The sequence below is a fragment of the Micropterus salmoides genome, unplaced genomic scaffold (assembly GCF_014851395.1).
Source record: "Micropterus salmoides isolate LMB-PRFRI ecotype aquatic unplaced genomic scaffold, ASM1485139v1 Ms_hic_scaffold_22, whole genome shotgun sequence".
Taxonomy (NCBI): Eukaryota; Metazoa; Chordata; class Actinopteri; order Centrarchiformes; family Centrarchidae; genus Micropterus; species Micropterus salmoides.
In genome coordinates, this window is record NW_024041373.1 from 15,999,484 (window position 1) to 16,012,639 (window position 13,156).

A 13,156-nucleotide genomic window follows, 5' to 3' on the forward strand; every position below is an offset into this window, starting at 1 on the left:
TGTATCTGTATTGAGTTTATTTCCTGTCAGCCACTAACATTAACAAACACTACTACAGAGAATAAACAACAACACATTTAAATGTTTAGCACTGTGAAATGGTCTGTGAGAACACAGTTGAGGATTCTAAACTCTTTGAGGCCTATAGAGGGCATGCAGCTCCAAAGTGGTATGAACCAACCAGCCATCTTTCTGGGCCTTCCTTAGAGCCCTGCTCTCTCCTTAGCAAGGCTGAAAAAATGTTGTGATGATTGCCCTTTAGTTAGACCACAAACTCAGCCATTCTTATGTCTGTGTAATAAAACTGTATAATTATGGTTGAATCGTTTTGTGTAATGCAAAAAGGCCTTATCTAGTATTTCAATGTAATTACATTATATAGTAAAACTGCTCTGTCAATCATTTATCAGCATAATTTAATGGTGAGTCTGCAGCATGGCTCAGCTAGTGGCTGTGTGAAAGCTGCTGAGCACTCAGAAAGTGAGGGGAGCAGGTCTGTTTCAGTGTGTGGACTTTCTGGTGTCTGTTGAGATGGATTGTTCAGACTGCTGCCCAGCAAGACCTGCCGAGTATATAGTAGATCACTGACCTGCAGAGTCATGTGTATTGGAACTAGCCTGGCTGCCACACAGAGGCAGTTTACTGAAGCCAGGGATTGTCTGTGGATGCATTTACATATTTACTGTAAGTTCACTATGTGTGTGTGTGTGTGTCGGTGTGTAATGGGTCTTATTTTATATTCATGAACAGATATTCTTTTTTTTTTTTTTTTTTTTTTATCTCTGCCAATTAAAGCTTTATCTCTTCACAAGGTAGAGCTCTAAGGTGTGTTCAGTTTGAACGCACAGATTCAGCTGTGACATGTTTTGACAAAGACGCCTCAAAGGGTACTTCCTTTCAACGCAGGCTTACACTGTACAACCAAAACAGAAATACAAAACTAGAATTAGTTTTGACATCTGTTATTTTTTTAATCTCCACATCCCACTCACTCCCCCTCTTCCTCTTTTTTTCTGTCTTTGTCTTCCTGTCTTTTCTCTCTCTAGGTGGCGGTGAAGATTATAGACAAAACCCAGCTGAATCCCACAAGTCTACAGAAGGTGAGTCTGTTTTTTGGCCACATGGTAACATTAATCTCTTGGTTACAGCGCTCATGGATTTTCCATTAGTCACTCCTGTGTTCTTGCCGCTGTTTTTGCTCTTTGAACTCAGGATGTGCTGTTTTACATAATGTAATCAGATGTAGTCAGGAGAGACCACAAGGCTTGTTTAATCTCCAGCCCCCTCCAACCCGACTCTTGACTCTCCGTTGGCTTGTGGTTAGATGCAGCTAAAAATACAGTCGCCTGCCTGTTTGTCACTTACCCTTGTCTAGCAATCATAACCAGTTACGGACGGTTTGGGACCGTTTCCTGATTACTGAGTCCAAATCCAGCTCTTTCTGCTGATTAAATGCACGCACACACACATCCATACACATGTGGAAGGAAGGTGGTCACTGCTACAGTATGAGCTAAATATAAAGCAGGTGTGCAGCTGAATGACAGGAATTCTTTTCATTGTCATGACATTATCGTAGCATGGAGCACCATCGCTGCTCTTTTAATTCTTGTATTTTTGTAAAACAATGAACAAATTGCTAAGCAACTGCTGGTGACTCATTTTAATAATGGACAATTATAACCAACACACCTACGTAAATGACAGCTGATGTCTTGACGGACCTCTTCTCTCTGCAAGCCATCGGGGTGAGAAAATATTGCTGCAGCAAAAAGTCTTAATGACAGAATGATAACGACAATTAGTTTCCCCATAATGTCTGGTGTCCCACATCGGTGTGAGTGGGGAAAGAGAGAAGTGACCTCAATGAGTGTTACTGGAGGAAATGAAGGCTAGGATGATGAAACGCGGTATAATTGTAAAGGACTAATCTGAGACAAATGACAAATTTAGTTCTTGGCTTAAATCCTACTTGTAAATACTCACAAGAAAAGACAAAACAAGACAATTTTGGGGCATTTCTAGTTCAGTTCTCCCGCTATTGTGGTCCACGAGCAAAGCACATCTGTAATTGACTCGGAGCTTAATGGGATCCGACTGAAATTCTTCAGCCAGTCAGTGCGAAGACGCTGGGAGAATTTCAAGCTCCAAGTTCCATACTCATCTAATCTGACTGAGATAAATGTCAGTGTGCGAGCTCTTTTGTTTAACAGCCTATTGTGTGGTCTCTAATCTGCACACAACACTGGGGTAATGAACATTTAGAGATGGTGTGTGTGTGTGTGGCATTAAGATTCTGAATATAAACTGACTCTTGACATCACAGATTTGGGTCTCATCTAGGTTACGAGTGGTTACACACAGTGGTTACACACAGTGGTTACACGTCTGCCCTGCCTGGTGATGGGCAGGGCAGACGTATCATTTGAGCCTGTAGACCAATCAGGATCTATCTGATCAATTATTCAGTGGGTCTTTCAGATGTCAGCTGCAGTAGACCTGAGAGGGTCAATATGAAGAAGACTTATGGCCTTTTATGGCTATTATTGGTGTAATAGCACGTATGCACGTTGACTTTGCATGAACAAGTGCATCCATGTGTTAAATCTGGTGTGTGTTTGTGTATCTGTATCTGAGTGTAAAGACCTGTTTATCTCTGTGTGGTGCTTATATGTAGCTGTATATTTTATGTCCTCTGCTCTGTACTAGAGATTGCTGTAATCGGTATACAGAAGTGCCATCTGCAATGCAGAAGCTTCTCTTATAATGCAGTAGTTGTCTCCTGGATTTAATCGATTTTCTCATTGACTCAGAGTGCCCTATGCTATTCTTGTGGAAGCTCTACTATGGAAGCATTAAAGGGAACATCCATTTTGATTCAGTTTTTGCTTTGGTTACTCTTGTGACTATGGCCAAATAACATCCAAGAAAAGGAATTGCATATAACAGAGATGATTTTCAGATTGGCTGGAATAGAAAAAGAAAACAAGCTATGGTCCAGAGGACATGAATGGAAAACCACTACTCTTTAACAAACAGACTTCAGGGATCTATAGAAGTTCAGTGGATCATTTCACCCTCTCAACAATCTTCATTTCAGAGCATTTAAAATCATCAAAATAAATCTTCCATCTTAATTAGAAAACCCTACTTAGTGCTGTCTACAACTTTGGTCTTTAGCGACGTCATCATCTCTCGCTGACATCAGTAATATAGTAATAATATAAACGTCAGTATATTTGCTTTGGCTACTGCTTTTGTTGAGGACATTCTTCATGTTTGGAAGTCTAGACTGAATTTCACTACATTCCCTGTGGGTGTCTGGGCTGCTGTGCTTGCTCAGTTCCCATCGTGACCCGAATGCTGCGTTCCATTTACCTCGGAAGTTGGAGGTCAGAGCTGGGAATGACGTCACACCCGAGTTGACGGCGTTCCGGTTAACAAGTCTTTTTACAACTAGCCAGGTTAGCTATTGATACGCCGGTTGATTTAAAAAAACGCATTGTGCGGTATTTACTCACACTAAACACTGTAGCAACACGTCCACAGACAGCTGTTGGACAGCACTTTCTGTACGAACATTTGAGTCACAAGTTCACAGAAGTGCTAATAAACAGTATAAACTACAGCTTTCACTAACTGTTGATACCCTGACAGCCATCTTGGATCACAAAGTCGGGGTAGTGCGGTTCTCCCGACTTCCCAAGTGAGGATTCCGACTTAAGGGGGCGTTCCCTTTGAAATTTTGACCTTTAAACTCGGAAATTCCGACTTCCCATGTTAACTTGAAAGCACCATTACCCTCACAACTCCCCCAACACAGCTTCTTGGACAATAAATTGAGCCGCAGTGCACACTTTCATGGTTAAAAAATCCATTCTGGGTAGCAGAGCAGGCTATTTCTAGAGGTGGATATAAACAACAGACGGACATAATTATTGATTGTGTGAGTCAGGCTTTTTTACATGCATGAAGAGCAGAGGTTGAAAGATTCTCTGGTCTGTCTTCGTCTGAAAATCTGGTCTCTAAGCTGACCTTGTCTCCTTCCCTGCCATGCATACATTATAGTGTAGGGCTGAACAATTAATAGAAATGTTATTGAAATCTCAATATGGCCTACTGCAATTTTCAAATCGCAGATGATATGGTGATATGTGCTTCAAAAATACCATTTTAAATTGAATACTGTTGTGCCTGATGTCCTGGCCTATACATACTATTCTAGAAACTTAGGAAAACATTTTTGTTTGGTAGCGATCCCTGTAAAAATCACATCATAATCATTTGTGTTTTTTCATGGGAATGAGAATAATGATGTAGAAATGATCATTCCCCCTTGTATCGCAAATCATATAGCAATTGCAATATCGGTAAAAATAATCACAATTAGATATTTTTTAAAATCAGTTCAGCCCTAGTGCTATGCTATATTTGTGAACCTGTTTGTGTGACAGTGTGGGTGAGTGAGGTTCGAGAGGTCTGATATGGTCGCATCACTCCTCCACTCGCTGTTTTAACGGTGGCCCTTTCATGTTAGCCCGTCAAAATGCCACTGATCTCTCTTTTTATGGTCTCAGAGGAGTCAGGCTGCGGGCATCACCATCTGGCACTGCAGGCACAGCCAGTGCTCTGGCAGATTCTGCACGGCCACACGCACGCGCACACACACAAGCCTGCATGACACTCACAGACATAGACAGGAGGTCCTTTGGTCTATGCTGAATGCTCAAGCCGGCAGATCCTCATTGGTTTTTGTCTTTCAGTCACAGTTTTGCACACATGCATGCATACCTGTACCTTTGTGCAACCATTAAGTCACTCATAAACACAAAACATAGGCGTCCTCTAATTGATCTCCTCGTAGGAAAGAGTTGGGTTCACATCACAGTGACAAAGATGTGAGGTCTTATAATCTATCTTTCATCACTTATCACTATTTGATTTTAAAAAGGGTCTAACAGAGACCAGAATGAGTCATGGCATTAGAATGAAGCTGTGGTCTGTTCCTTTATGGCCCACTGGCACGCTTAGCCCTGGTGTCACTTTGTGGTGGTTTCAGTGTAACAGGAAATGAGGTCAGCTGTGCTTCCAAAGCACCTCCTTAGATCCGCCACAGGAAATGCATCACATGTCATCTGTGGTCAGAGATGTTGACGTTGTCATGGTTTTTAGGCATTTTAGTCCTAAAATAGGCCTCTCCGTTAATCCCCTCTTGCACTGAGCAAACGCTGCTCTCATCCCTCCGTCCCATCACTCTCTCTGTCTCTTTCTAATCTGTAAATAAGAGTCATTTCTCTTTGTTACTGCAACAGTGACATCAAAGAAATGTTAAAGGTTATACGACCGGCTAGTCAGACATGATGGATGTTTCTGCCGTTTCAGATAAATTTAAAACTTGTGCTGTTAAAATGCAAGACACGTTCAAGAAAGGTGGAGCTTTTTTGTTTGTGACGCAAAACAGAATAAAGAGAGTTAATGAAGCGTTAGAAACACTGGCACCAAAAATTTAGTCTCTTTTTCTCAACATGGCTCAGAGCCACATTTGCAAACCTGTCTGGTTTTTAAGGCGCTCAGAAAGTGTTCAAAGCAACATACTCTGACTCTATTTGTGTATTTTCTGGCAGTTGCAAAAAGCCCACCAAGGGGGTCAAGCTCCCTTAATGGCTGTTGTTTGTGTCTGTCTTGCGCCTGCCACTCCACATTAGCCCATGTCGGACCCATGGGCTAGAGGAGCTTTGGTCTTGTTCAGATAAGTGGAACATGATTAGACAGGCAGCACTGTTGTCCGTGATGACTCATAAAACAAATCAAATGTTGAGGCTGCTAAGATATGTATGGATTTGTGGATATAATGTATAATCTTACATGTGTTCAGGGCTGTCATGGCTTTGATTGAGGGTTAAAAAGTGTATCTGCTGCTAAGTTGTGCCTTGGTGTTGCGGATAATAAATGAGAGGTGGCATGTCTTTGCAGAAGCAGAGTGAGATGGAGACAGAGGGTTGGGGTTATTTTCATCACCTTGGGAGTCCAGGACAGGACAGTTTGTCTGAATGTCAGTGACACTTTCGATAGCTCTGCCTGTCTGTTTATCTTCCTGTCTCGCTCGGTCTTTCTTTGACAAACAGCAAGCAGCAGTTATTTACTGATACGTGGTTTTGAAGTACTATTTGTGCACACGAAAAGACGCACACACACTCATTAGAGGGATGAGGGCTTCCAGGCTTCCAGGCTACTCATCCTATCAGTAATCTCCATGTTGAATGAGCAGCTGTGCTGCTGTGACTGAAATAGTCCAGCCAGTTCCTGTAAGTGTTCCCAGTCTGATATCTGCTGTTCTGCTCCTTCTGCATGGGGACTCTGCTGTAATTAAGGCTAGTTTGGGAGTCTGAGCGCCCCTGGGTAGCTGGAAGTAGGTCACTGGCACAGACTACTGAGATTCAGGCGCAAACAGTGTGTTTTCATGTTTGTGATACACATTTTGTTTTTGCGGATATTCTTTTAATCATTTTCTTCAGTCACTGTCTCAGTTCATCATCTGAATTGACCATTTTGATTCATTTTAGTTTAAAAGACTAAAAGATATTTTGCCTCATAGGAAGCTGGCCCAAATATTCAGTATTCACTAAGTACCACCTTAAAACTGCTTTATGCCATGCTGTGACTCCCCTTTGTGCCTGTAGATATTATTAATATTAACACTAGACTGGATCAAAAAAACCTAACTTATTGTCTTCTGTCAGCCTCCGTATTGGCTACATCTCTGTTGAGCTTGTATTGACAGGCACTGTGTTTGTTGTCGTTGTTTTCCACCGCCCTTTTCTGATTTGTTCTAATTTTTGTTTCCAAGTGGATGCACGCGTGCTTCAGAGAGAGAGGGAGAGAGGGAGGGAGAGAGGAAGAGATAGGAGCTGGAGATAAAACACTGAGTCTTTAGTCCATCACTCATTCAGAATAATAAAGAAGTTCTGTCTTGACGTATGCATCACGTGTTAAAGCACATCGTGCCTGGATGGATGCATATCTGAGGCTGTGACTTCTGTGTTCTTGTGTACTGCAGGACATCTTCTGGTTATTGTGTCAGTGTGTTTCCACTCTAATTTACTTTGTTACCATGGGGGAACCTCTAAGGCCGACGTAGCATCTGATGAATATGGAGCAGGATTTGCCACACAGGAGAAGCTCGCTATTCTGAGCCACTCAGTAATTCAAGGTTTCTGTAGACAAAAACATGGTCCCATAACAAATTCAAACTATGCACGCATGCACATTCCTTTAAAATGTCTAGTTAAATAGCAAAATTATTCTATTAATTCCAAATGGAAATTGCAGTGTTACAGCAGACAAATCACACATGAGAATCACAAAACTAACCACATTCAAAGAGAGGTGGCTGGTTTCATAAAGAACTAAACTAAAGTAAAATGTAAAGACCATACTGTACTCTAAAGCTATAAATATACAATGGTAGTACCTAGGGCTGGGCAATAAAACAATAATGATAATTATCGCAATATAATTTTCCTCAGTAACAATATAATTAATGTTCAATATATTGTCAATAAATATTTGGTTTAATTCATTAGAATCACGAACAGATTAGCACTCAAGTTTTCTTTTAAAATATTTATTTTGTTGAGGAAAGTGGGCCTGAAAAAAGATTTACTGATCATATTTGGTGACAGATTTTTATCATCACAGTTTTAAATGTTCTGCCTCAGACTTGTGAAGTGATCCACTGTTTGGCATCAAGTGTTTGTCCCATTCTGACCACAAAGAAAAGTTTAACCACATTAATTAACCATCTGGTTTCTTCGATTTACACTCAGGAGCAAAAATCAGCCTTTAAACTTCAATAATGATTTCATATTTATCGTGATAATTATCGATATCGAATGATGTGAAATGTTTTTACCGTTATAACATTTCTGCCCACATCGCCCAGCCCAAGTAGTACCTAATAACATACTGTACGTGGTTTGTGCATGTACAGCATATTACATATGCAGTGACAGTTAAACTGTTAAAGTTAGCTATATGAATGAAGTCTTATTGAGAGGAATCAGCAGTTGTGCACAACAGATGTCTGTTTCTTCAAACTGTGACATATTATTTGACATATTTTGTAACTATGACGTTATTGTTTTTGCATAGATGATTTTTGCACCTGTTTACAGGTTATTTACATTTACAGTACAGTCTTATTTAAAGGATAAGGCTGGTGAAATTTTGTATTTTTCTTATTGTCAACAAATCTCATGAAAAGAGCAAAACTAACAATGTATTAATCAGTCTCTCAATACCTTTTGACTTCCCCACCCTGTCTGTGGCACTTTAGTTCCTAATGAAGATATAAAAAACCATTTTTTTAAAAGACCTGTACTTTTGAACAAACAAGCGTAAGTGCTATGTTTGTTGACTATTTTCACCTGCGGATTAATACATATTTATATAGTGTGTGTGGGATTGATTCAAAATAAAGTGCGGTGCCCATGTTCATGGTAATGAAGGAAGATGTCACCCTGTACAACAGTGACTCATTGATATGTGTTTGATAGTTTTTTGTAATAACAATGGAGCTCTATGGCGCCATGGAATGAGCTATACCAAGCTTTGGCAACACAGACAATACTTGTTAGTATTTAAAAAAGAACTTGGTTTTCTCTTGGGGGAAAAAAGGAGAGTCAGACGAGCAAGTAGAGAAAGATAAAAGATAAAATAATTAGAGTGAGAGAGAGTACCTGCATGTTGTCCCACCAGACTGTAGCTGAGAGGTCCCACAGAGTCGGTTCTGCTCACACTTGTATTATGGCTATGTTTGATGACCTAGAAACACAGACCATCCCCGCATTTATGTAAGACCTAAAAGGCCATTAGAAATTTTGTGCACACACACTGTTAATACACACATCCGCACACACACAACTACAGGGTCCATCCTGATTTTTAATTTGACATGCTTGGTAATGACACGTGAGTACTTGTCAATTTAGAATAGACAGGAGATGAAAGCATCACTCTGGACCTTTTTTGCTTAATCAAAGTGGTCAGCAAATGGAAAAATCTGTGTTCTGTCTCAGGTAGCAGTAGATGCTAAATCCCAGTTGACTGTGTGTTGAAATTTAACACTCAAACCCAGCCTGAGCACGACTGGGAATCAGCAGAATGTAAATGATTCAACAGCACCTCTAAGTGGCTGCAGGAGCTCGTCTGTCGTAAACAGTCACGCCGAGGCTGAGGAGACACACTTTAAAGTGATTATAACTCTGAATGCTCTCCTTTCTCACTGTGCACTCAGCCGTTATAGGAGGATGGGATTTTTCTGTAGGGGTTTCTCATAAGACTGGATAGAAAAGTTCCCCATCTACAGTAATAAGTCTTAAAATCAAAGTAAACCTTGTAGTTTTCCAGAACTACAGGACTAAGGCATGAATATGATTTTGCTGTTCTTTTTTTGTACGTCCATGTTAGGATGATTATATTAGGCTGCAGATTGTCTAACTGGCTATGAACATGTGTGTTTGGTTGTGTGATGCTGCTGACTGGGTATTTGGATGGCCGGCTGGCTGGACTGCAGTGTGTCATTGGAGTTGTAATTCTGCTCCTTATCTGTGTAGGGCAGGGTTTAGTGCGAAGTTGCCACTGCATCAGTCATATTGCTTTACACAGTACAGTAGTCCCATGATTCTTAGGTCCTCTCATGTTCCTGCAGAGTGTAATCCAGTTTCAGATGTATACACATTGTGGCACTTAGGAGTTTGTTGTTGCCCAATTCCCTTCGCTCAGCACCCTAATCAGTGCTTAATAACATTTCCTAACTACTTCTTCAGACAGAGCAGACACTCAGGGTCACTGCTTGTTATGTCATGCATGCTATGTTTTGTATGCATTAAATGTTCCTCTGTGTCTCAACAGCTATTCAGGGAAGTCAGAATAATGAAGATACTGAATCATCCAAATATAGGTAAGTTCAAACAGGATCCTGCAGCAGCTGGATGATAGTTAAGCAATAACATCCCCATTTAATCTTTTTAGTAGTATTAACAGTTAAGCCAGTAGCCAGCACCTAGCTAAACCAGTATAACTTAGATCAAAGAAATAAGAAAACAGAGATCACCCTTTTATTGGTTTCTTAAAGTACTGAAGATCTCATTCAGACTCAGATTTAAGTTTTAATACAATGAGGCTACTCTAACCAGACCAGTAAACTCACTTAACACCAATCTACAACCTCCATTGGTAAAAACAATCTTTTTATACCTGTCTCCCTCTCTTTCCTTTTTCAAAAAATTCTCCTGCAGTGAAATTGTTTGAGGTGATTGAGACGGAGAAGACACTTTATTTGGTGATGGAGTACGCCAGTGGTGGTGAGTGTATTTCTGGTTGTTGTTTCCACTAGTGTTATAGTCAAGACCACCCAAACCAAGGCCAAGTTTAGACAAAAAACAGAGTTTATCGAGATCGAGACAAGACCAAGACTTTTAGGGGCTGAGACCAAGTCGAGACCAAGATCGAGGGAGGGCGAGACCAAGTCAAGACCAAGACCAATTCCCCACATTACATGACACACAATAAAAAGTGGAACGATATCATAGGTACTTCTCAAATTGAACTGAAAGATCCACATTCCCATTAAAACACCCACATACAAACACTAAGAGCTGAAATCAACGTAAGTATCTTTATTCAACACTCCTTTTCCGTGCTTACCATCGCGGGGAGGGGGGACAGTCGTTAAGGGTAACATTTGAAGCAATAAGTTTTACATCCAATCAAAGATGGGATGTTGACAAATAAAACACACAATGCAAAAGCAATTTCTCAATGCCGAGACAAGACAGAGTACAAATGCAGTCGAGTCCAAGACGAGACCAAGACCATCAAAAAGACCAGTCTCGAGTACTACAACACTAATTTCCACAAAAACCGTTTAATAAGAAAAAACTTCATATTTACAAATCTGTAAAACTATGCAAGTACAAAAAATCACACCTAGGGGACAAATAAAGGCCTTGTATTATATAAAATTGTGAGAATATACTTATTATACTGATTAATGTTATATTTCCTCTCTCTACTGAAGGAGAGGTATTTGACTATCTAGTGGCTCATGGCAGAATGAAGGAGAAGGAGGCCAGGGCCAAGTTCAGACAGGTGAGTCAGCAACATCGCAGTTTTTGCACCTCTGTCGTCATTCCATTAATGTTTTCAGAGGGAAGGCTGCATGCACCAAAGATCAAGCTTCGTCACCGACTGCAGAGGAAAGATGGAGCACAGATAGCTTGGCCTGAGAGAACAAGAGGGTTGAGAACAACTTCCTTATAGATGCTGCTCTGACACCTAGTGGTGCTACAAGAGCAATAAGCCTGCAACAGTTTATGGATTTAGCAACCTCTTTCATGCTTACTTATACCATGAAAATAAACAGGATTAGAACATTTGTGTCTTTCTTAAAATTTTCTTTTTATTCAATTTAGCATGAGCAAAAGATTCTTGATAAACCAGTTCTGCCTCATCCACTATGTTCATATTTAAAATCCCTCATTTGTGGTCTTGGATGACTCAGAGGAACTGTGACTGACACTGTGTGGGCAGTTTGTGTGGCTGTGAGTACAGTCACAGTACAGATAGATCAACATTCAGAAAGGTAGTACTGTTCATGTGTGTGCAGGGAGGTGGGTGGCATCTGTCGAAGAGCAGTGTGTTTCATTGATGTAGCTATTCTTGCATATGTTGGTGAAATTTCCATGTCAACTGCCACTTTTGTGTCACAGCATTACGGAGACATTTTGGTCCTGAAAAATCACGAAATTAACAAATGCAGTTCATAAATCTCAGATCAAGATTACAACCCAGTTATGCTCAAACATTTCCTGTCATGCCCCCTGTCTTCCTGTAAATCTATTTAACTTTTATTAGCCATTAACAATATAGAGGATGTTAGCAAATGTTAGCCATGATCCATCAGCATGATGTTTGACAGTGAATCTAAATAAGGAATTTGGGTTTGACTAAGCTGTTTGCTTGATGAGGATTATGACCACATTTTCAGTTATAAAAGAAATACCTTTCTATAGACTGAACAATTAATCAACAGATTAATGAAAACAATTGTTAATAGCAACCCTATAGTGCTTGTTGTCTCCATGTTTGTATGTATGTCTTCTATATAATGTATTCATTTTTTATACATCTCTACTTCTGTCTCTTCTATTTTAGATCTTTGTGTAAAGACATATGTAATTACTGTTTTAAGAAGTGTACCTGTAGTGACCTATGATGTGTGTGTGTGTTTGCATTTCAGATTGTGTCTGCAGTGCAGTATTGTCACCAGAGGAGGATAGTACACAGGGATCTAAAGGTGAGGATCTAAACTCTTACTCTCTCTGATACTCTCTGATGTCTGATTTCTCCTCAGCAGTGTCCATATCTGGCATGTGTTTTTTTGATACCTTGACAATCCACATTATGATCTCTCTCCTCACTTCAGGCAGAGAACCTTTTGTTAGACGCAGATATGAACATCAAGATAGCCGACTTTGGCTTCAGTAATGAGTTCACTGTGGGCAGTAAGCTGGACACTTTCTGCGGCTCCCCGCCGTACGCTGCTCCAGAGCTCTTCCAGGGAAAGAAGTACGATGGACCAGAAGTGGATGTCTGGAGCCTTGGGGTCATCCTCTACACACTGGTCAGCGGATCACTGCCCTTTGATGGACAGAACCTAAAGGTGTGCACTTAATCTGTCATTAGCTATGTTTAAATACACAGAATAATAAATTAAACTTTGATACTGTACCTTCTGATTAGCCATACTTGTTAAAGCCGTTAACACGTCATTGCTTTTTACCTCTTGCAAACACATATCAATAAAGGGTACCGAATGAAGTGATTGTTGAATCGAAAGATATGGTCACATTACTCTTCCGCAAATTCATTGTTCTGTCGGACAAATTCAAGCTAGATCCCCAGCCGGCTACGGGGACTCGTAGGTCAGATTCACCTTTATTCAACTTTGACTATGCCAGAAGACACACTGAAGCTCTGGGTTTAGAAGTTATTTTTAACACGAGTTTCATCACAATGTTTAGTATATAAACTGTACTGTATCATTGCTCCCATATTAAGCTTGTGATCACTCATCACATTGCAATTGTGAGAT

General features: G+C 40.4%; 1 protein-coding gene across 2 annotated transcripts in view; it reads left to right on the forward strand.

Moving 5' to 3' along the window:
* Nucleotides 1–13,156, forward strand: part of mark1 (MAP/microtubule affinity-regulating kinase 1) — a 32,131-nt gene that overhangs the window by 9,760 nt on the left and 9,215 nt on the right. For both annotated transcript variants that reach the window (XM_038737488.1, XM_038737489.1), the window contains exons 3-8: nucleotides 1,047–1,100; nucleotides 9,913–9,961; nucleotides 10,299–10,364; nucleotides 11,081–11,151; nucleotides 12,302–12,358; nucleotides 12,488–12,724. In XM_038737488.1, coding sequence (XP_038593416.1) covers nucleotides 1,047–1,100; nucleotides 9,913–9,961; nucleotides 10,299–10,364; nucleotides 11,081–11,151; nucleotides 12,302–12,358; nucleotides 12,488–12,724 — 534 coding nt within the window. The remainder of the gene's footprint in view (nucleotides 1–1,046; nucleotides 1,101–9,912; nucleotides 9,962–10,298; nucleotides 10,365–11,080; nucleotides 11,152–12,301; nucleotides 12,359–12,487; nucleotides 12,725–13,156) is intronic.